The following is a 23,516-nucleotide window of genomic DNA, read 5'->3' as shown; positions in this document are numbered from 1 at the left end:
GAATTTTAAAACTGTTTTTTATGGATTTTAGATTTATTATATCCATTTTTAAAATAAAAGTATCTAGAATATCATTAAATGAACTGTATATCTTGGATGATGTAAATAATATAAGATTTACTTAGAATTTTGGAAGATTTAAAACGAGTTTAAAATTGTGTTTACTGGGTTTTAGGTTTATTATGTTCTTTTTGCAGAAATATTTTCTGAATATAATTAAAATGAAGTGTATATATTGGGTAATGTAAATAATGTAAGATTTAATGAAAATTTGGAGACATTCAAAATGATTTTTAAAATTGTGTTTATGGGGTTTGGTTTATCTTACTTCATTTTGGAGTATAGTAGGACTTTAATATGGTCATAAAATATGCTAGTAGTGGTTTAATCCGAACAACATTGTCCTAAAAATGATTAGACTATTAGGATTATTGGATTTATGTGTGTAACCGGACTACTAAGAATATTGGGTTTATTGTGTGTAATTCGGACTACGAGAGTATTGGGTTTATTATGTGTAATTCGGATAGAATTACTTGATTTTATATGTGTAATTTAATCCTTATGTATTGCAATTAGTACGTTTATTTAACATATAGAACCCATATATTATCTATTAGTAGACTATGTATATAGTAAATAATACTATTAAAACTATTTAGATGATTATTTTCTATAGTTTAGAAATACTTATCATTTTTCCAAAATGATTCCTAAGCTTTCATGGTTGTTGTGTGAATTGTAAAGCTATAGTAATCTATAAAAATAATTATTTCTTGCAAACTGTAATACTCTTACTTAATGATATTCATTGTATAAAGTCATTTGTTTTACTACAAAATATCTCATATGGACATAGTTTTACTAATAAAACTTAAAATTTACCAAAATATTACTATGTGTAAAGCGGTATTACTAATGTCTTGAAGATTACTAAAAATTACTAAGTGCAATTACAATATTAAATAATTAAATATAACACGGTTGCACGGCTACTTTTTAAATTATTATTGAGAAACACATGACTTACATATTACTCGAAATCTAAAGAAGCTACGAAGGAATACGAAATGTATTATGATAAACTGAGAAAATTTAAATAAGTACAAGTGCATAGAGACTAAGAGTAAAAACATATGATAAACTGCAGATTCAAGAGAAGGTAGAGACGAAGGAACTATCTCTATACATTTTTTCAGTTAAGAGCTTAACACTCTCGGATATTAAACTCCATAAACATAGTTAACACTGAACTGGATTATTGATGCAAAAAGACATACACACAACATTAAACAAAATATAGAAGCCTCTTCAATCTTCTCAAGCGGTTGGAGTTTGAATAGTTTTATTTTCTTCATAAGCTCTTGTATTCGTGTTGCATCATATATCTTCCATCGTCTTGAAGCATATGGTTCCAGTTGTCCTCTTCTCACACATATAGACCTTTTAAAAATCCACAGCGAGCTTCCTTGACTACTTTCAGAACACTGGCCAATCCACCGTCGTCTTCATTCTCGTCCAAACACTATCATCCATCGTGTAAACATACATGTAATATAATTCAAACTGCACCTGCTCATTGATCCTGTTATACAATAAAGTCCAATTATTTACCATCTTCCTTAGTGGCTAAATACTTAGAGCAGGACAAGCATATTATTTTGTCTTACAAGTATTAATTACGAACAATTTCTCTACATACTAACAACCTAACGTACCTTAGGTAGTGAAACTAAGTCTGAATCCACGGCCACAACCGTCTCTTCCTCTGCCACCGCTCCTTAACGACGGCACCACCATCTCTTCCTCTGCCACCACTCTCTCCTCTACCACCGCTCATTCCAGTCTTCCACCACCACCGATCCACCACCACTGTTATCCACCTGAGAAAAAGTGAAAGCCGTAACGTTTAATCATCATTCATGCCAGAAATAGACCAAATGGCCAAGAAAAAATAAAAATGCTAAAAAGGGAGCATATTTAAAGTACTTACAAATCTACAGAGGTTTTGAAGAACATAAAAAAAAACCTATCAATGTCATCTTGATTCTGGCAGTTCTCAATCAACGTTATAACAAAACACTTGGAGGCATTGATCTCTTGACATATACAGAATCAAGAGCTAAACAGAGAAATCAAAGAATCAATGAAATACATCAATTAGCAGGCAGAAAAGAGAAGCAAACAATCACTAAACATAAGAACCAAAGAGAAAAGAAACAAGCAATGCCCAAAGAGAGAACCATGGAAACAATATCCAACAAAAACAGGCCGAGAAGAAAAGCAAACAATGAAATAAACAGCACAAGTAAACAACATCAACCAACAAACATATAAAGGTTATGAATCATAAGCTATAAATCATTTAACCGGTGTTAAATAGTTTTGGGACCTCCATAGTTTTGACTTGCTGCAGAAAAGTCGATAGAGATGGGTGGTTCTCATCACCAAAGAGTTTGGTAGCGGAGATAACAAGACCCGGCCAAATTGAGCCTTCTCAACAGAAAAGTTTCCAACGCTTTCCAGGGAAATCAAAGCCCTTCTCACAGGCGAAATCGATGCTATTTAATCACCGGAGAAATCGAATCTGACAACTTTTCGATGGAACCCTAGCTTTTGATTTTGAGTGAAGTGTTTTCCAAATGGAATACGGTTATAGATGTCTTTAAAACGGTTTTGTATTTAAAAATAAATAAAAAGTAAATTATATTTTATTGTGGGGAGAATTTAGAATTTTTTAAGAGACACGGGGGCATATTGAGTTAAAGTCTACGAACGCAAATCATCGCCGGCGTCAGAGAAACCCGATCGGTTCCCTGCGAAACTAACCCGCCATGGCGAAATCGGAAAACTCAACGACTTCCACTTATTCGTCTTCCGCCAACGATTCCGAAGCCGATCCCGACTCGTACGCTCTCGAAAAGTTCAAGCTCTACGAGACCAGAGCGGTAAGCTTTTAGCCATTGAGCATCTCGAACCCCTAGAATCCTTACGGAAACCACTAGATTGAATTGAATTGCTCCATGTGTGTTCTATGTTGTTGAGCAGAGGTTTTATCTAGTTGGCAGCGATCGGAACAAACGATTCTTCAGAGTGCTGAAGATCGATCGCTCGGAGCCGTCGGAGCTCAACATTAGCGAAGATCCGGTAGTGTACTCGCCTCAGGAGATCAAGAGTCTGCTTCAGCGTATCTCCGAAGGCAATCGTGCCACCGGAGGATTGGCCTTCGTCGCCAAAGTCTATGGAATCGCTGGTTAGTTTCCGGAAGCAGCGTTTTTGTATCTTTGGATTGGCTTTTGTAAACGTGTTTTTTCTTGCCTTGTAGGTTGTGCTAAGTTTATGGAGTCATACTACTTAGTTTTGGTGACAAAACGGCGACAGATTGGTTGCATCTGTGGGCATGCGATATACGCTATCGATGAAAGTCAGATGATCACTGTCCCTCATGCAACTATCCAGTCTGATGCTGCGAATTCGAAAACTGAACTAAGGTCTGTTTCCTAGAGTTTTGCTCTTTGCCCTTTTGAAGCTGGACTATTAATTAGCTTTGTTTTCAGGTACAAGAAGCTTCTGTCAAGTGTTGATTTGACCAAAGATTTCTTCTACAGTTACACGTATCCTATAATGCGAAGTCTGCAAAAGAACGTTTTATCATCTGGTGAGGAAGGGGTGCCCTATGATAACATATTTGTGTGGAATGCATATCTGACGCAGCCTATTCGATCAAGGTGTAACAACACTATTTGGACTCTAGCATTAGTTCATGGGCATTTTAAGCAGGTATGTGTGTGTAGGCTTCTTGTCTCTTCATCTATATTCGTCTCCATTCTTACTACTTATTGTTCTACCCCATCATTCAGATAAGGCTGTCGATATATGGAAGAGACTTCAGTGTTACTCTAGTCTCCAGACGTTCTCGACATTTTGCAGGCACACGGTAAAAATTTTCTAACCAGGCCTCTCATGGATGAGGAAATCATAATCCGTATTGGTTTTCTATTGCCCTTTCTTAGTTATATCTAGTATCTTTGGAGATTTTTTTTAGTGTGAACTTTTCTAGACTAGTTTGGATGCTTGTTTCTCTTGTTTTCTGTTATTAATGTAGTGCCTTTTCATTCTGTAATTTTTTTTTATCTCAGTTACTTGAAAAGGGGAGTGAATGATCGTGGAAGGGTTGCGAATGATGTTGAAACAGAACAACTTGTTTTTGATGAAGAAGCTGGATCTTGCAAAGGAAAAATGACCTCAGTGGTGCAGATGCGAGGATCAATTCCACTCTTTTGGTCGCAAGAGGCCTCGAGATTTAGTCCTAAGCCTGATATTTTCTGTGAGGAACTAACGCAACATGCGCCTGTTATCTCTATTAGACCATTTTAACGTCTGTGTGGTTATTGATCTACTTGCATTTTCCTGTTGTTTTTTATTGCCTCAGTACAGAGGTATGATCCTACTTACGAGTCAACCAAAATGCATTTTGAAGACCTGGTGAACCGATATGGGAATCCTATCATTGTGCTCAACTTAATCAAGGTTAGTTTTTTACTTAATACTCTTTTTATTATTCCCTTTGTACTTACTCAATAATTTCCATGGAGTTATTCAGTCAGTTGAGAAAAGACCTCGGGAAATGGTGCTAAGGCGTGAGTTTGCGAAAGCAGTGGGTTACCTAAACTCAATTTTTCCTGAAGAAAATCGTTTCAAGTTTATCCATTGGGATTTCCACAAATTTGCAAAGAGGTAAAATGTTGTGGATTTGTTTTCGTGCATTTTTAACTTGAACTCACATTGCTTTCTATTTTTGATGCTAAAGCAAGTCGGCGAATGTATTGGCTGTTTTGGGTGCTGTAGCAAGCGAAGCCCTTGACTTGACTGGATTTTACTTCAGTGGCAAGCCTAAAATTGTTAAGAAGAAAGCTAGCCAACTTAGTCATGCTAGCACTGGAAGGTAATTTTTTGGGATGATGTGATCCACCATTACTTATATGTAGTCAGAAATTTGGCTTATTTTGTAAGCTGATGTATATATTACGTTTCTGAATTTAATGGAGATTTTTTTGCAGGGAACAATCTCTGCGTGATCTAAGAGCTTACTCTTTGGAACTTTCAAGGGGTGAGAGTTCAAATGATATACTTAGTGCTCTTGCTAACCGAGAGAAAGAGATGAAGCTAAGCCAACAAAAAAGAGACGATGGAACTGATTCTGCAGCTCCTCGTTACCAATGTGGGGTTCTTCGTACCAACTGTATTGACTGCTTGGATAGAACAAACGTAGCACAGTACGCATATGGTTTGGCTGCTTTAGGCCGGCAGCTGCACGCAATAGGTTTGAGTGATACATCTAAGATTGACCCCGACAGTAGCATAGCTGCTGCACTTATGGATATGTACCAGGGCATGGGCGATGCCCTTGCACAACAATATGGCGGCTCAGCTGCGCATAATACTGTAATTACACCACTTATCACCTCTGACCATTTATTTGTCGTTTTGACGAAGCAGTTTGCAATGCTTATTTATTAACATCGTTGAATGGACTTATAGGTTTTCCCAGAAAGGCAGGGGAAATGGAAGGCCACGACACAGTCTAGGGAATTTCTCAAGTCTATCAAACGATACTACAGCAATACCTACACTGATGGCGAAAAGCAAGACGCCATAAACTTGTAATATACTTCTCTGCAAAATTCACTTCAGTTTCTTGCTAAGTTCTTGATATAGCTATAGATGAAGGCTTTAGAATAAGTTTATGTGTCCTTGCCTCATTGATGATATAGATAGAGGTAATAGACCCCTTGCATCCTTGGCATTGCCGCTATTACCTTAGAATAAGTTCCTCTGACGAATCGTTGGCTAAGAACTCTTCATATCCGTTTCTATTGAGTCTCAACTCCTAGTAACTATTAACTTCTGTTGCAAGCAGATTCTTAGGCTACTTTCAACCTCAGGAAGGGAAACCTGCGCTCTGGGAGCTGGATTCTGATTATTATCTCCATGTGTCAGGGATTGGAGATGATATTTTCCCAGAAAGGGGGTAAGGTCTACTTTTAGTGAACCTACTGCGTGTCAGATTATGTGTTTATGAAAATATCAAAGAAGTTAAATTACATTTCCCAAGATAAGATGATAGATGACCTCTGGTTTCGTATGATTTCTAAATCTGTTGCATTGCAGGCTCCAGTCCATTCCGAAACCCATGAGTGGTATTGGAGTCAATCTTGCACCAGTGCCGGCTTTCAGAGAAGACTTCTCACGGAAGAAGCTGACGTCATTTGACAAACTGATCGAGCAGACATGTAGTTCAATAAAGAATGTGAGGCTTTGTAGCGAGACAGACCAGAGGCCAGGTGGCAGCACTGGTGTTGCTCCTGATGCAGCGTAATGACCCTCGTCTGAAATTTTCAATCATCTTACTACGCCTTTGACTAAATTTTCTTGGAGTGGCTAGTAATCCCTTGAATCGTGTTTCTTTACGTTTAGTAGGACTTTTATCCGTATTAGAAAGTAGAAAGATGGTTTCTAGTTTAGAAAAAAAAACAGAGATTTTAGTTCAAACCAAAACCATAACTTTGCCGAATGTTAGCTTATATTTCTTGGCTTTCTTATCTACTACAGTGAGATTCAGCTCAAGACACCCAATTGGCTGTTTGGTTCAAGAAAGCCCGAAGAGAGTGACTCTGCCACAAAACCTGATGCAGATGATAGTGAGAAAGGAGTGACCTCGAGTGAGAGAGTCAACGATTTCTGCAACTTGGACTGGCTTTCTGAGTCCAACGATCATCAGGAAGATATCTTTCAAAGGTACTGGTTTTTTTTCCTTCCCTAAGCTTCCTTCATAATGATTTTGTAATATTTTTTGGTAAACTCTTCGCTGAATCATATTGACCAAACGATGGTCTAACCACAGCTTGGCATTTCAAAATCCGGATATCGCTTTAGTCGCTCTGGTTGCATCATATCACTTGCTGCAATTGTTTCCTTGTATAGGTACCTATCGATCACATCAACCAATGAAGCCAATGGTTGGTATGGTGGTACTCTCCTCGGTGACCAAGATGAAAACAGCGAAATTTACAGACATTATGCCCATTTCTGCCAGGTTCAGATTCTTTATCTTGCTGATATACAACCACAGATTAATAGATATCTTTTAGTTCAATTCAAAATGTTCCACTTCGTTATGATCCGAATTGAAACAGTGTCCAGCTATGGAGCCGTTTGAAAACGACCATGAGTTAGAACTGAACTCTGCGGAAGTTCTTCGCATGAACACAGTCGACGTAATGGACATAGGAGAAGAAGATTCGGAGATGGAAAACGCTTTAAATGAATACGCTCAGATCGGCAGCGACCTCGGGATCATTCCAACGCAATGCAAGTACTTCGCCGGAGATCCTTGTTGGCTAGCCAGATGGCTCGTTGGAGATGATAAGGTCCCAAAGGTCATTTAATCACAAAAACCAATAATGTTTCTTCCAAGAACATATCTCAAACCAGACACATCTCTCTTTTGCTTGTGAATGTGTTTGATTGTACATTTTGTTTAGGTAGAATGAACACAAAGATTGTTGGTTCATGATTAATGATAACCCCTGTTCTAAAATAATCCGTGCGGTGGACCAGGCCTAGCGAGTTATCGGAAAATTGGGTTGTTTGTATCCAATATTTCCACCGAGTTAATTTTAACTCAAATGGCAAAGTTATAGTGATCATGCTAACATGCATGTGGTGCTACAAGATTCACTAAAATAAAAACATAATATGTAAGACCAACAATAGAAATCAAGTTATAATACACGAATTTTTATATTACACAATGATCCATCTAAAATATATATTTTAAGGAGACTGGATAAGGAAGAAGATCTTCACAAATATAAAATATGTCATAAACGGAATACATTAATCCTGACCAAGAAGGACAAAGAGATTAATACCATCTCTTAATCTTTCAAAACAAAATCATATCAAAACGTCGTCAAAAACAAAACATTCAACACATTACTCTTTTTAAAGGGCTACACTCTCTTAATATCATTCTAAAGGCCGGATTCTCTCTCTGAGCACATGGATCCTCTTCTCAACCACTTCGGCTACTTTGATCAGATCGTCAGAATAATCAGCATCTTTGAGTACACTAGACGAAGCAATCTCTGAACGTAACTCGACGAGAGAAATTGTCAGAAATCAATTGGTGTGTTACTTTTCTTCTACCCATGGTGAAAAAAACAAGGAGATACGAATTTGTGTGTTTTCAGGGACTTGGCTAAAATGTTATATAGAGTTTCTAACTTCTTTTTTTTGCTTGGTTAACAAAGAGAGGTTTCAACAAATTTTAGAAAGGTTTTAAAAGAAAAAAAAATACATATAAATGTTTAAGGAAAATTAGCTATAAAATCTTAATTTCCCATCAGTAAACACACATCTGTATATATAGTTACAGTAAAAGTAGATTCAGTTATTTTAAAGTATTTTCGTTTGGATCAAATTTCATATTGCATCAGTTAAAATTTAATTTCAAAATAGCATCTGTAGTAACAATGTATATTTTATTTTGAATCAAATTAAATATTTTATTTAAAAAGATGTGTGGATACATAAATTATGTACAAAATATTTAACAAAAATGAATTCTGTAAAAAAAAACGTTATAAATTTTGACTAGTAAAACACATATTCACTGTATTCTCAATTTACTGGTCACGAAACTTTTGTGAATGGACAGATAAAATTATTAGAGCATGATTATCGGGTGAAACCCAAAAACTAATTTTTTTTTTATCTGATTAAAGAAAAAAATTAAAACGGAACCAATCGCAGGCCGCCACGTGTCGTGGAGTCTGCAAAATAGTGTAAGAAACTGGCCAATAGTGATTCGTAATTGGTGACGTTGGTGACCGTTTTTTAAAGAAAACATGGAATCCACACACTAATTTCATGCATAAATTCATTTTGGGTTCCGCGATAATCATGCTCTTAGGCATTCGTATCGGGAGTTTGCAAGTAAAATCTAAAAAAAAGAAGAAAATTTTAGTAGCAAAGTCTCTCAAAAAACATGTGGGACCTATGCAAAAGTTTTTCGAATGAAAGAATCTCATATGAATTTTTCAAATTTTCAAATGGGATTTTATTATTAAAATATTTTTCTGAACATTAAAATATTGTTATTATCTGTAAAAAAATATATTATCTGTAACAGACTATTTTTTGAAAGACCCACCTTCAAAAATCCGTTAATGTGAAAAGAGATGTACATGACTGGATATCATAAATTTCCACCATGTTCCATGATTTTTTTATCAATCACTACTGTTTCAACACTTCGTCCCACAAGTCTTAATGTTTAAAATCTCACAAAAGTCTTGAGACTTGAGACTGTGGTTGAGAGTACGTGAGATGTTAACGTAAACATGTACTTCATCAATAACATTTTACTACATCAAGCTAACAAAAAATCAAAACCAGAATCATTAGAAAAGTCATCAAGAAACAAATTTACAACAAAAACAAATAAACGTGATCACGGAATACGAATCAGCTAGCTAGTATTCATATCTTTCTTTTTATTTGTTGTCTTCATGACTATCACATTAAATCGAAAATCGTGGCAAGATACATTGATAAGTGTGGAATATTGTCTGTTATATTATATCTTACAAGTTACAACTTCACACAACATATGACATATTTCAGCCAAAAAGGAATAAAACTTTACACAACACATGAAAGACAAAGTAACAGTCAAAATCCAACTCCGTGTTTGGCGCAATAACACAGCCGATAAGGTTGCATCTTTGAAAACGAAATAACAATCAAATGAGCATTTTTTTTCTAACAACTTTTGCAACCTCAACATTTATCAAATGAGCATTTTAAACAAGAAGATTCAAATATGAAAATTAATCTGCCATCGAGACGACTTGGCTGATCTGATACACACAAAAAAAAAAAAAAAAAATCCAAAAGGAAAACTAGTAGAAGCACACAGATAAAGCCCAAAATCTAACCAATTCGACATAGATATTTTTTTTGTCTGGACGTGGATTGTGATATGCACGTCGAAAATATCTAACCTTGTAACCAAAAAGAACAAATAAAGTGACAGCTAAACAGAGGATAGGAAATTAGGAACATGCAACCATCGTTCAAAGATTAAGCAACTTGGAAAGAGTTTCAGGGAAACAAATAAGTAAATGAACAAGAATTCTCACATTACATTTATCAAATAAAATTCTCACATTACAGTCAAAATAAATTCCCGATGATAAATTAAATCAAATCCTTAATTAAGAAATACTATGAAAATTTAAAACATTATTTGTAATATATTAGTAATGAATTAGAACAACATGTCAACAATAATTAGTAACAGTAGTTATACTAAATTTACAAAAAAAAAACATAGATGTTATGGTTCTTGATTTTAGATTCTTAATAATAAGTCGTGCGCCAGTAAACCACCATCATAGTTGAGTTGACTTTCGATTGAATAAAATGCGACAAGAAAATATCTGCCGATTAAAAACAAAAAAATAAAATACAGCTAAAAGTACATGGCTCGTGTAACACTCTTCAATAAAAAATATACATGCAAAATAAATTAAATAGTAATTAGGTGTCAGTGTAGAATAGTTTGAACGTACACGTTCCTTTATCACATTCTTATCTAATAAATTGACGAAGAAAATATCATAAAATTAATTACATCGTGTTCATTAGTGATGAACAAGATTTATCTTTAAAGGTCAAGTAACCCTCCACGTTTTCTCAAAGTTTCAGATCTCCTAAATCTCACAATCGCCAAGAACAATGAAGAAACCTGAAGACGAAGCTTCACTTCTTGAAGATTACGTCAGCGATTCCGTCGACCACCGTGGAAGTCCCGCCGCAAAATCATCCACCGGCGGATGGAGATCCGCCTGGTTCATCATAGGTGAAGAATCTAACTCCGGCTTGCCTCTGTTGTCTTCACAACTTAGCTCATTATAAATACTAATTGAATCTTGCTTTTCAGGTGTTGAAGTTGCAGAGAGGTTCGCTTACTTTGGAATAGCTTGCAACTTGATAAATTACCTAACCGGACCTCTCGGCCAATCGACGGCGGCCGCCGCCGTGAACGTGAACACGTGGTCGGGAACCGCATCCATGCTTCCTATTTTAGGAGCTTTTGTAGCAGACGCTTATCTTGGTCGTTACCGTACAATTCTTGCAGCTTCCCTCATCTACATACTGGTTAGTACAAAAAAAAAATTATAAAAAAATAGTAAACCGGTTTGGTTTCGGTACGAATTAAACCGAAATTGAAATTTTATCACAGGGACTAGGACTATTGACATTATCAGCTTCCTTGTTCCTTACGGGAGAATCAGAGCAGCGCGTCAATGTTTCTGCCAAGCCCTCTGTCTCGGTGAACATACTTTTCTTCTGCTCTCTTTACCTTGTCGCGATAGGACAGGGAGGACACAAGCCGTGTGTTCAAGCGTTTGGTGCGGACCAGTTTGACTCGGGAGATCCAAAGGAAGTAATCTCGAGAGGATCGTTTTTCAACTGGTGGTTCTTGAGTTTATCTGCTGGGATAAGTTTATCGATCATAGTCGTTGCGTACGTGCAAGATAATGTTAGCTGGGCGTACGGGTTTGGGATCCCTTGCTTGTTCATGGTTATGGCTCTTGTTATGTTCTTGCTCGGGAGAAAATCTTACAGATACCCTAAGGGAAACCGCGAGGAGAGCAGTAACGCTTTTGCAAGAATCGGTAGAGTTTTCTTTGTGGCGTTCAAGAACCGGAAGCTGAGTTTAGCAGGGTCCGGTTTGGGACAAGGTCTGTTGGAGGATGGTCCGTCTGAGAAACATAGCGGTCGGCTCCAGTAAGTTGCATATTGTTTCTGTTTCGTATAATTAAATTTTTTTCTTCTAAAAACAAAAATTGTTTCAAAAAGAAACTCCCCAACAATCAATTATATTTATCTAGACAAAACTGATAATCACAGATAATAATACTCAGTTCCTAAAAGATCCAAGTTTTAAAATTTTCACATTTTTTAATAAATGCATAGTTTTTTGTAATTTTATACAGTATTTCGTATATTTTTAAACCAATAAAATTTTAAAAAATGCAATTAATGTTCTTGAACTTTACAATTTCTCATTAGTTGATAAAAATTACATTTAAAATATAAAATATGTTTTCTCTAGAATACGGATCTTTTAGGAACAGAGGAAATATATTTTTTCCGTTTCATAAAATATGTCTTTATAGTTACACAAAAATTGTAGTTTTAGAATTTCAATGCACACTTTCAGCTGAATATTAATAATAAAATGCAGTAATCTAATAAATAAATTTATTTATCTTAAATACTATTGATTAAGTAGATGTAATTAATAAAAATATAAATGTATTTCAATCATATTTTTATTGTGTGAAGAGTGTTTTGAGACACTTAAACGGAGGAAGTATTTATTATGAAAATTTAATGTGTAAACACACACAAAAACATACATATCTAAAATTGGTAATCATTTGAGTTTTTGGTTTTGTACTGTTTGGTGTAATTTGAGTGTTTCTTTATCTTGTGTGAAAAGGTTCCTAGCTAAAGCGATGATTGCAAGGGAAGACGGTGCAGAGCCATGTAGTGGTAGGGATGTAGAAGACGCGAAGGCTTTGGTGAGGCTTATTCCGATATGGATCACATCGGTGGTGAGCACGATTCCATATGCTCAATTCATGACTTTCTTCACTAAGCAAGGTGTAACGGTGGACAGAAGAATCTTACCGGGTTTGGAAATCCCTGCGGCTTCTTTGTTATCATTCATCGGTGTATCGATTCTCATCTCTGTCCCGTTCTACGAGCATGTATTTCTACCGTTAGCTAGAATGATTACCAAAAAGCCTTTTGGGATCACAATGCTCCAGAGAATAGGAGTTGGAATGGTGCTTTCGAGCTTCAACATGGTGCTCGCTGCATTGGTGGAAACTAAACGGCTGAATATCGCCAGAGAACATGGGCTCGTGGACAAGCCGGACGTGACGGTTCCAATGTCCATATGGTGGTTTGCTCCTCAGTATTTGTTGCTCGGGATGATCGATGTGTTTTCTTTGGTGGGAACACAAGAGTTCTTCTATGACCAAGTCCCAACCGAGCTAAGGAGCATTGGTCTCTCGCTTTCTTTGAGTGCATTGGGACTTTCGAGCTTCTTAAGTGGTTTGCTCATCACTGTGATTGATTGGGCTACCGGAAGAAACGGTGGAGAAAACTGGTTCAACACTAACCTGAACCGAGCCCATGTTGATTACTTTTACTTGTTGCTGGCTGCTTTCACCGCCATTGCTTTCATTGCGTTCTTGTTCATCTCCAAGTTGTATGTGTATAGTCGGGTAGACCAAGTCTAAGAATTTACAAAACAAGTTTTGTTGACATTCATATCATAGTTGTGGTTCTAACTTGTAAGTTATAATTTGCTTATACTTTGATTTGTCTTTTGTGTTTTTGTTTGTGTTATTTACACATTTGGTTTGTGGTTTTTTTTGTTAATGGTTATATATATTTCTCAACAAAAAGTGAAAAGGAAAGTCTCACCCTTTAAAGACATTGTGTATAGTGCCAACAAGTCTTTTCCTCCTTGAAAGAACAGCTGGTTAGAGCTGGAAATTTTAATCATTGTCCGCGGGTCCCGCCTCGTTTGATCCGCCGCGGGGCGGGTGCGGGTCGAACCATTTGAAATTTTTAAATCGCGGGTGCGGATGCGGGTCGAGATTATTTTGAGCGGGGCGGGTGCGGGTCAGCCGAATTTGAATCGCGGGTACCCGCCAACCCGCAAATTAAAAAAAACAAAAAACATTTTTGAAAAAAAAAACATTTTTTCGTAAAATATATAAAAAACAATAAATATTTTTATAATTTTAATTATAAATATATTTTTTTAATAGTATTTTTTAAAACTAACTATTATATTAATAAAAAGTAATTATTTTTAATTAAAATAATTATTATATAATTAGAAAATAATCATTTTTAATTAAAATAACTATTTTTAATATAATTAATATTACCCGCGGGTTTGGCGGGTTACCCGCGGGTTTTGGCGGGGCGGGTGCGGATATAAAAGTTTTTGTTTGCGGGTTATGCGGGTCGAGTTTTTAAATCGAAAAAATGATTCGACCCAGGGCGGGTCGGGGCGGGTTGACCCGCGAACCCAGCACTACAGCTGGTAGAGCCAAAAGGAATATTTGATTTCGCGACTGCAGATAACCAATCAAAATGATGAACTGATTTGAAAATTTAATTATTACTCCACTTGGGTGCTACAAAAAAAAATCATTACTCCACTTGGAGAAAGTTCTGTCCAACTTTGGTTCTTCTCGAAAGGGACACGTATCTGCCAAACCCGCGTGTGGTAAGCTAGCACAAGGGTTGAAGATATGGGTCCAAGGCGAAGGCGGTGAACTCGTTAAAGCTTCGAATCCGATTCCTCTTGTGAACGATTGAGCTGTGCATGTTGGAATTCAATCTTAATAAATGTGTTAAAATTAGAGTTTGTTTGAATGAGAAACGTTTTTTTCTAAAATTGTTATTTTAATAGCGCAAAATGGATAGTGCGGAGAAATCTAACAGGTTTGCTAACTTTAGGGGTTATTGAAACCAGAATTTTGAAAGAGTTGAGTGATTTTAGAAGTTGACAGATTTTTAAAAGTTTAGTAAATTTCACAAATGTTTCCTAATTTCTATTAAATATTTTGTATTAATTTCTATAAATTATTATTGATTATTAAGAATTTGCACAATATAGTTTTCAAAAAAAAAAATTCTTCTAAGGTACAAAAAAAGTTGTTGAAATTTTCAACAATGAATTTGGACGAGACACTATTATATTATCGTTTGGTGTGTTTACATAGACAAATGCGTTTTATGGTATTGGTTATTTGTGTTATGCATGGTTTGTTCTTAGTTATGTTGTGAAAATAATTATTTTTTATCTTCATACTAGATGACATATTTTTAACAGTCTTGTTTTCATTGACATTTTTTTTGAGACACCACTCATACAAACGAAAAATTATGTTAGAAAACACCAAATACGAAACTTATCGACAAAGAGATCTTCTGAAAATCACATGTCAAACAAGAAAAATATCATAAAGTGTGGGAATGTATTTATTAGTACACAGATTTTAGAAATCTTATGAGTAGGTATGCTATTTTCAAAGTCTACCTTATGAGTAAAAATATAAAGAATTTAGTTCCCAATAACCATAGAATTTAATAGAATAGCAAAATCAATAAAAACTAAACTTTTTGAATAACAAAGGATTTGAATAGAATTTAAAAGTCTTTAAACCGATAACAATGGATTTTGGAAAGACTTTTAAAATCCATAAACCAATAACCATGAATTCTTAAAATTTTATAATTCTTTAAAAATTCTTAAACCAATAACCCCCCTCTACAATTATAGAAAAATGTGAATATATATTAAACCAAGCGCACACAGCAAGTTAAGTCAATATAAATTCGGATTTGAGTTCGGTTTAGATAACGGTTTGGGTATATGGATCATTATCCAACAACCGATATTTATATATCAAAGTTTTAGTTTATGTAATTGATCACTACATAAAAAAATATTGATTATAAAAATAAACAAATCTTCTAGAGAATAAATTTGGTCAAAAGTAATTAATTCTTGTTAAGAATGAGACTTGGTCAGTAAGCTAAAAGGCCTCTTTAATTTTTGATTAATTTTGTGGTTAATGCCAAAAATTAATGCATTATTTATCTCCACTAAGACCAAAAACATATTTGGTCTTTTTCCAATCTATATAATGCTCTCTCTCATTCCACTGACAAGAGAGTGAACAACAATAATCTCTTCCACTTCTCTTCTTATTTATTTTTGTCAATAAGAATACACAAAGAATAAAATTTTGATAGGCTTCTTATTCAAGTGATGTGAATAGAAGAAAAATGCAGTTTTATAATGGGACTCTAATCGTCATATAACCGTCACACTACAGAGCATTTTTTGAGTTAAGGAAAGAGATTCCTAAATCTCGGCTCTGCAAAACCTCGTTGTCCATTTCGTTTGATTTACGGTATTCATGTATTTATTCAATGTTCTTTATAATCTATCTTACAATTATTCGGATTGTGTCCTTTTTTTAAATTAAGGTACTACATGGACCACCAAGGGCCTGACTGATTTTTCCGCTACCACCCGCAAACGCAGCGTTTGCGGTTGGTAGCGGTTGACAGCGTTTCGAAACAATCATACAAAGCGAAACAATCACTCGATTCGCTCCAAAAATTCCGGATATTCGTAAACCTTCGAAGCAAAGCAAATACTAAAAATCAATATCCGTTAAAATCGAAGCAAATCACAAATATTAAAATTTTGGGAAGCGGATATCCGATCCGATCCGACAATATATAAATACATGTATATGTTGATTATATTTAAAGTTATAAATGTATAAATTATATAATTATTATTCTAACATATGATTTGACAATTTCTATTCACATTATTACTTATATAAAAGTATTACATAAAAGAAAGTGAAATTTTTTATGACAACTATAACTTTTTTCTTAAGTTTTTTCTTATTATAATTGTTAACTAAGTTTAAAATTTTTACAAAATATGTAGCTTCATTACTTCTTTTAATTTTTATCTTATATATCATGCAAAAAAATATTTTACAAAACAAATTTATATACAAATTTTAAGATTATTTGTATTAATCAAAACAGATGAGATATCCATAAGTATTCGTAAATATCCGCAAAAATCTATTTATTTTTCGGATATCCGTTTTTCCGAATATTCGTATTTTTCTGAAGCAAAGCAAATCGAAAAATTAGATATCCGTGACATACGAAGCAAATCACAAATACCTTTAAAAACCCGGATATCCGATCCGTGCCCAGACCTATTATAAGTGAAAAAATCAATTTTACCGTTTTGGCCGAAAACGCGATTTTACGCTTTAGGTAAGAAAACAAAATTTTTGGTTTTAACAGAAAATTGTAATTTCACAGTTTTAGCGATAAAACACGACTTTTAGCGAGTTCTTATTACATATATTACATAATAATTAGATAAAATGACTAGGATAGCACTAAAATTTTTTTTGTCATAAATATAGCTTGTAAGAATAAAAATGACCAAAATAGCACTTAATGTTTTATCAAAAGAGATAAATATACCCTTATACTCCAATGGTAAATTAATTTAGACATTAGGGTTTAGAGTTAAGGGGTGAGGTTTAGGATTTAGGGTTTAGGGTTTAGAGTTTAGGGTTTAGGGTTTAGGGTTTAAAGTTTAGGTTTTAGGGTTTAGTGTTGGGGAGTGGGGTTTTGGGATAAGATTTCAAATTTTGAAAAATAAAAATAAAAAAAAATTTCAAAAGATAAAATGCTATTTTTGTCATAAACTTAGAAAAGTGCTATTTTGGAGATTTGTCCTAATAATTATAATAATTAGTTAAAATATTTGTTTTATTTTATTAAGAATATTTATGTTTTTAAATTTTGATATGCAAATGTAGCATCCATACTCTACATTTTTTGCATTTCAAATATCTAGATATTCATATATCATAGATTTCGCATATAGATGTTGTATCCAGATGTTGACGTAATAGTGTCCAAACAAACAATATCTGAATATTATCATCCAAATGTAACGTCTAGATACAAAAACGAATTGTGCCTAATTCAATTCATATCAATATACTAAACATATAATTATTGGATAATTGAAATTATTATTATTTTTCAATATAAATTTAGTTCCAGCTTGTATTCGTTGTTGTTCAACAAATTCCACTTTTGTTATTTGAAATTCACTTGTATCAAAAGTCAAAAATATAAAAATCGATTCACCAAAATAAAATGTTAAATCTATGCGGCCCAATACGGAATAAAAAAATCGGCCCATAGGCTGGCCCATGATTGTTCGCCTGGCCCACAACAAAACCTTGACATCGATAAAGTGAAGAAGGAGAACTTTCCGAGAAATCAAAACTTAGAATCGAGTCGCGAAAATGGAGAAGGAGAAGAAGAAGAGTGATGATGTCAACTCTAAATGGGACGCGTGTCTCGATCTCACCGCTCGTCGCGTAGTCTACTCCTCCCTCGGCGGCGCGTTCGCCGGTCTTCTGTTCTTCAGTTCGGTTTTTGTTTTCCCCACTTTCCGATTCAGTTCAGATCTATCTATGATTCATCATCATCATCATGATAAAATCAATTCTCTTGTGTTGGCATAGGGAGTCCCGTGACAAGATGGGCGTCGATTGCGTTTGGTGCTGGACTCGGTATTGGATCTGCGTACACCGATTGTTCTCGTGCCTTTGATGCATCATCGTCGTCTTCAACTTCCGCCGCTTTGGTAGCTCCCATCAGTACAGAGACTTCGTCTTATTCTGTATCTCAGGTGAATCGAAAGTTTCTATTCGCCTTTTGCCTTGATTTGTTGGAATCTCAGTAACATATAGTTTATTGGATCATGTATTTCTTTGCATTTAGGATAAACATTGGAAGTTAAAAATGGTGATGATGTTATCATAGTAGTTTAAAAGAATTAATGATTCAGGTAGCTGATAAGAATCCATAATCGAAACAAATAGTCTTAAGAGTTTCAAGAGATCCATAACGGCTTCAGGTATTCCCTAAACTTTTTCAAAGCGGGACATCTCCATCCCCACTCCATATTTTACTCCAAAAAATGGAATAGAGTAGTGCTTTAATTTTTTCTTCATTACTACATTGGGGACGGAGATCTCTATACCCTAATTTATAGTAGTCTATCAGTGATACCTTCACCTTTGTCATAGTTTACAGGTTTTGATTAGAGGTGTGAAAAGTTTGAATTTTCTTCTTTTTTTTTTTTTTTTTCAATTTGTTGCAAGTGTGGTTATCAAGAAAAAGTGATCAGGAGGTAGCTGATAAGAATCGAGTTTCAAGAGAGCATTAGGTATTGGTTTAGAGCCCTCTAAAACTTTCCCAAAGCCAGGACATCTCCATCCCCACTCCGTATTTTACTCCAAAATGGAATAGAGTAGTGCTTTAATTTTTTGTTCATTGCTCCATTGGGGACGGAGATCTATACCCTAATTTATAGTAGTCTATCAGTAGTACCTTACTTCACCTTTGTCATAGTTTCCGGGTTTTGGTTAGGTGTGAAAAGTTTGAATCTTCTTTTTATCAAGTAGTTGAGTGTGTTTTATTTTGTGTGTTATCTTGTTGATTGATTCCAGGCAGAGGAAGAGTAAGAGAACGAGGAATCTTGAGGATGAACCCAAACATTGATGATGGGTATTTACTACAAGAGTTGTTGTTATATACTGGTTTTTGAGATAATATGCAATTGTTAACCTTTTGCTTTTCAGTGGTTTTGTACACATTGGCTGATGCCAAAAGATGTTTAACGACCAACTCATTCCGACTTATTTTTGGGAAAGAAAAAAAAAATCATACGTTTTTTTAGAAATTCCAATCAATAATACTTCCTGATTGGTTTGCTCGACTCTACCAGGCTCCTTGTCGACATAATAAGAGTTATTGATATGTTAATAGCCATCTTTAGCTCTAACAATTTTATCCATGTTTTAGCTAACTAACAAGTTGTGTATACTCTCACTCGTGAAGTCCATCTCGTCTTCGGTGTTCATCGTGGGCAACACTTTGTTTTCGCTCATATTCAGTATGTGTGGTCATAATTCACAAGTGTAGCATATACTTAAGGAACAATGTACTTCTTCAGAGTTCCCTATAATCTATAACCCAATCATCGTCCACAGATACAATCATCTCCACCTGTTCACACATCTTGATGACGGTCAATTAGAAGAGTTTTAACGGCTCAGATTGGGTCTCTCCAGTTCTAACTTAACTGCCATGCAAACGTCCCTCGTGGTGCCGTTGTCCATTTAGTTTGATGGTTCCTTCTGAGGAAACATCGAGAGGTCGGGATAATACTACACGTTCTTATCTTTTCTTTTTTGGAATGAATGTAAAATTTATTCAGTCAAATACTTTCAAGTGCTTCTAATTCTAATATTGTTTGAAACTCATAAGAAATCAGAAAACACCCATTTCGAGCATCAAACATGACTCATGTTCTTACTCCAAACCATGTACATAACCCAACTTCCAATTTATCATCTCCCATTTGTTGGATAGAGAGAAGTCTATTACTGACGTTTATGTCTACCACTCGAATCATATGTTCCGTTGCAAGGGAGAAAAAGCTCTGTATTCGCAAAGACTTAGGGGGTGAACCTACCAACTAATAGAATTTTATTATTTCAAATTCGATATCTTTTAAAAAAAAAAACAAAATATTGTCAAATTATATTATGTTTTTAACATTAAAAGGTAAAAAAAAAAAATAGTAGTAATTAAAAAATATATATTTTTAACGTCGCCAGCAAAACACTAAAGCCTAAAACCTAATCCCTAAACCCGAAATCCTTGGATAAACCCTAAACTATTGGATAAATCCTAAACTCTAAATCAAAATCGCTAAACACTAAAACACTCAAGGGTTTAGGGTTTATGATTAACGGTTTAGGGTTTAGTGTTTTTTTATTTAAAGTTTAGGATTTATTCAAGGGTTTAGGGTTTGCCCAAAGGTTTAGGGTTTAGTGTTTTGCTAGCGACGTTAAAAATATATATTTTTTAAATTCTTTTTTCTGTAACTATTAATTTTTTTTTTAAACATAATATAACTTGATAATTTTGTTTCCCTTTTTAAAAGATATCTAATTTGAAATAATTTATTGGTTGGTGAACCCAAGAATAACTCTTTGGCAAATACAATTTTCGGTAATCGGCGAGTAGTGTCATTGCGGATTACTGATACTGATTGTATAACTACAAAGAAAAAACAATAGGTAGGGAGTGCATAATGCCAAGTTAAAAAGGTGAATAATAGTAAGTAACATACTCCATCCGTTCAAAATAATGTATATTCTAGAGTTTTCACATTTATTAAGAAACATACGTAAAATTTTGACAATAAATGAATTGTTTTCCATATTTAGCTATTTCATATGATTTTTAATCAATTAAAGTTCAGTAAATATAATTAACTAGCTGTTTTGCCCGCATATTTTTAGATATTTCTTAATAAATGTACTAATAAAGTTAAAGAAATTGTTTTTAAGTCAAACATTAAATTTGTAATATTTTTATGAATCTTTCAATTTCTTAATTTTTATTAATTTAAAAACATTATTTTGGACAACATTGTCAATATTTTATTATTTTAAAATATGATATTATCTTTAAACAATTTTAATTATATTAATTTATAATAATTATCTAATTAAATAACAAATATACAACAGCTAATATAAAGCAATGTTATTCAATCAAATTTTTGAAATTACCGAAACCCAAAAATCTCAAAATAAATCAAAAGCAAAACAATGTTTGACCTAACCCAACTTTACATATTATATTAATTAAAGTAAATAAACGATTGATATTGTATAATTATATTGTGAAATATCTTCCATAATACTCCATCCGTTTCATAATAAGTGTCACTTAGATACATTTCACACATATTAAGAAAATAAAAAATATACTAATCTATTCTTATTTATTAAACAATTATTTAAATAAAAATGATTTAACTAAACATCTATTGGTTATTTAAGAGGATAAGAAAGAGATTTAATGTAAAAATTTACATTGGAAATGTAGAATGACACTTTTTTGAATCAAAATAAAAAAGATAAAATGATATTTTTTTTAAACAAAGATAACTGAATAAACACTAAAATAGACCAACTATGTTGACAAATAAAACATTAATATATAATGTACAGAAAATTCGATATCTATTGTTATACTCATTTCTAAATGCTATAATAGAGGAAAATATGTTATAGTCAATTTCTATTTTTCATTTATAATAGCGACTCTATGTGCTTCTAAATATAGAGATTAAATAGTATTTTCTTATTATAAAATTATAATTTTTTATTTTCGAAATGGTCTTTTAACTTTCAAACTTTAATAATTATAACTGAAACAAATAATTTTGGAAAATGCAGTTTTTATAAAAAAAAAATCACATTTTTCTTTACATAATAGTCTTTGAAAGAAATTGTAATTTAAAAAAAGTTATAATTCAATGAAATTCTTGAAAAACATAAAAGTAAATTGAGTTAATTAAAAATTAATATTTTGAAAATATTCTATTTTGGAGCCAGATGTTTTAAAATATTTTAAAATAATTCCACTCCCAATAAAAAAATATTTATAAAAATCAGAAATAACAAAAAAAATTAAATCAACTTTATTGTTATTGCTTATATACCTTCTTTTATTATTTTAATATTAAAATAAATTTAATAATTCAAAAAAATATTCCATGACATATTACGTCTACAAAAAATATAAATAATTTTTTTATTTAGATATTTTTAATATTTTAGTATAAGGATAAATCTAATTATTATATTTATACATATACTACTAATTATAAAAATTAGTGAATAAAAAAGAAAGATGTGGATAACACAAAATAAATACCTGATATTAGTTTTTCTTTTTTCAAAAACTTGTTTCACTTTTTTTTTGAGATAACTTTTATAATATTAATTTTTAATCATATAAATAATGGATTGTATTTTAATGATAGTTAAAATTATTTACTAAAAATAATAACTCAGCCTAAAATCATGGAGAATGTGACAAATAAGCAAATTCACTTCTCAAATAATAGTATAGATATGTTTAAAATTTATAATTTGTCATATTACATATATTGAAAAAGTATAATATGAATATTTTTTAAAAAAAAATTAAAAAAACATGTATGAAACGGAGAGAGTAACGGTCCGAATGGTAAAAGCGGTGCAGAATTAAAGTGCGGTACGGTACAACTGCGGTTCGTGCGGTTTGCGAGATAAGTGCGGATTTGAAAAATAAAATGTTTAAAATTTATAATTTGTCATATTACATATATTGAAAAAGTATAATATGAATATTTTTTAAAAAAAAATTAAAAAAACATGTATGAAACGGAGAGAGTAACGGTCCGAATGGTAAAAGCGGTGCAGAATTAAAGTGCGGTACGGTACAACTGCGGTTCGTGCGGTTTGCGAGATAAGTGCGGATTTGAAAAATAAAACAGTGTGGTTTTGATAGAAAAGTAGTGCGGTTTTAATTGAAAAATAATGCAAAGTAAATATATTCATACAATTAAAAATTAAAGTTGTTTGCTTGATGATAGTGTCATAATATTTTTTTTTTTAATTTTAAATAAAAATAATTCGAAATAATTATTCTAATATATATATATATGTGATTGGTAAATATATATATATATATATATGCGGTATTAATTAATTATTTAATTTACAAAATAAGAATTTGGTAAAAATATATATTTATTTCAGTTTTATCGATTTAAGGTCACTATTTAAAACAATATAAATATTTGATCAATCAACATACAATACAAAATTGAATAGTTATTATATACAAAAAATTGGTTTAAACAG

At 33.2% G+C, this 23,516-nt stretch overlaps 3 protein-coding genes and 1 long non-coding RNA gene across 6 annotated transcripts; 3 read left to right on the top strand and 1 right to left on the bottom strand.

Moving 5' to 3' along the window:
- Window positions 1–1,151: 1,151 nt before the first annotated feature.
- Window positions 1,152–2,640, bottom strand: LOC106312137. Its single transcript, XR_001264138.1, has 3 exons — window positions 2,393–2,640; window positions 1,719–1,883; window positions 1,152–1,585 (listed from the first exon to the last, which is right to left on the bottom strand). It is a non-coding gene; the product is annotated as an uncharacterized LOC106312137 (long non-coding RNA).
- A 91-nt stretch (window positions 2,641–2,731) lies between these two features.
- LOC106312136 (phosphoinositide phosphatase SAC1) lies at window positions 2,732–7,603 on the top strand. Its single transcript, XM_013749536.1, has 16 exons — window positions 2,732–2,948; window positions 3,049–3,253; window positions 3,326–3,491; window positions 3,558–3,780; window positions 3,861–3,937; window positions 4,140–4,327; window positions 4,433–4,530; window positions 4,604–4,737; window positions 4,811–4,945; window positions 5,061–5,445; window positions 5,542–5,663; window positions 5,921–6,031; window positions 6,172–6,375; window positions 6,613–6,798; window positions 6,985–7,096; window positions 7,197–7,603. Exons 1-16 carry the CDS (start codon window positions 2,835–2,837, stop codon window positions 7,446–7,448), a joined length of 2,712 nt encoding a protein of 903 aa, XP_013604990.1. The 5' UTR covers window positions 2,732–2,834; the 3' UTR covers window positions 7,449–7,603.
- A 3,203-nt stretch (window positions 7,604–10,806) lies between these two features.
- On the top strand, window positions 10,807–13,522 carry LOC106307189 (protein NRT1/ PTR FAMILY 5.15-like). Its single transcript, XM_013744065.1, has 4 exons — window positions 10,807–10,930; window positions 11,012–11,229; window positions 11,315–11,862; window positions 12,581–13,522. The coding sequence occupies exons 1-4, from the start codon at window positions 10,807–10,809 to the stop codon at window positions 13,386–13,388; spliced, it is 1,698 nt and encodes a 565-aa protein (XP_013599519.1). The 3' UTR covers window positions 13,389–13,522.
- Window positions 13,523–18,006: 4,484 nt separating this feature from the next.
- On the top strand, window positions 18,007–19,489 carry LOC106309903. Of its 3 annotated transcripts, none has more exons than XR_001263648.1 (4): window positions 18,007–18,165; window positions 18,264–18,430; window positions 18,523–18,658; window positions 19,254–19,489. XR_001263648.1 is itself a non-coding variant. In XM_013747049.1 (4 exons), the coding sequence occupies exons 1-3, from the start codon at window positions 18,042–18,044 to the stop codon at window positions 18,608–18,610; spliced, it is 312 nt and encodes a 103-aa protein (XP_013602503.1). In that variant the 5' UTR covers window positions 18,007–18,041; the 3' UTR covers window positions 18,611–18,658; window positions 19,254–19,489. The 3 variants fall into 3 exon arrangements, 2 of the variants coding, with proteins under 2 accessions (XP_013602503.1, XP_013602504.1); XM_013747049.1 differs by having other exon boundaries at window positions 18,590–18,658; XM_013747050.1 differs by lacking the exon at window positions 18,523–18,658.
- Window positions 19,490–23,516: the final 4,027 nt, after the last annotated feature.

The sequence above is a fragment of the Brassica oleracea genome, chromosome C8 (assembly GCF_000695525.1).
Source record: "Brassica oleracea var. oleracea cultivar TO1000 chromosome C8, BOL, whole genome shotgun sequence".
Classification (NCBI taxonomy): domain Eukaryota; kingdom Viridiplantae; phylum Streptophyta; class Magnoliopsida; order Brassicales; family Brassicaceae; genus Brassica; species Brassica oleracea.
This window is presented reverse-complemented; position numbering and strand designations above follow the sequence as displayed.

Bases quoted from the DNA above. Each gene is read 5' to 3' on its own strand.
- LOC106309903 (XM_013747049.1), top strand. From the start codon at position 18,042: ATGGAGAAGGAGAAGAAGAAGAGTGATGATGTCAACTCTAAATGGGAC. The intron at 18,166-18,263 runs GTTCGGTTTTTG...GTGTTGGCATAG, and splicing joins CGCCGGTCTTCTGTTCTTCA to GGAGTCCCGTGACAAGATGG. The intron at 18,431-18,589 runs GTGAATCGAAAG...TTAATGATTCAG, and splicing joins CGTCTTATTCTGTATCTCAG to GTAGCTGATAAGAATCCATA.
- LOC106307189 (XM_013744065.1), top strand. From the start codon at position 10,807: ATGAAGAAACCTGAAGACGAAGCTTCACTTCTTGAAGATTACGTCAGC. The intron at 11,230-11,314 runs GTTAGTACAAAA...ATTTTATCACAG, and splicing joins CTTCCCTCATCTACATACTG to GGACTAGGACTATTGACATT. The intron at 11,863-12,580 runs GTAAGTTGCATA...TTGTGTGAAAAG, and splicing joins AAACATAGCGGTCGGCTCCA to GTTCCTAGCTAAAGCGATGA.
- LOC106312136 (XM_013749536.1), top strand. From the start codon at position 2,835: ATGGCGAAATCGGAAAACTCAACGACTTCCACTTATTCGTCTTCCGCC. The intron at 3,492-3,557 runs GTCTGTTTCCTA...CTTTGTTTTCAG, and splicing joins AATTCGAAAACTGAACTAAG to GTACAAGAAGCTTCTGTCAA. The intron at 4,328-4,432 runs GTGAGGAACTAA...TTATTGCCTCAG, and splicing joins TCCTAAGCCTGATATTTTCT to TACAGAGGTATGATCCTACT.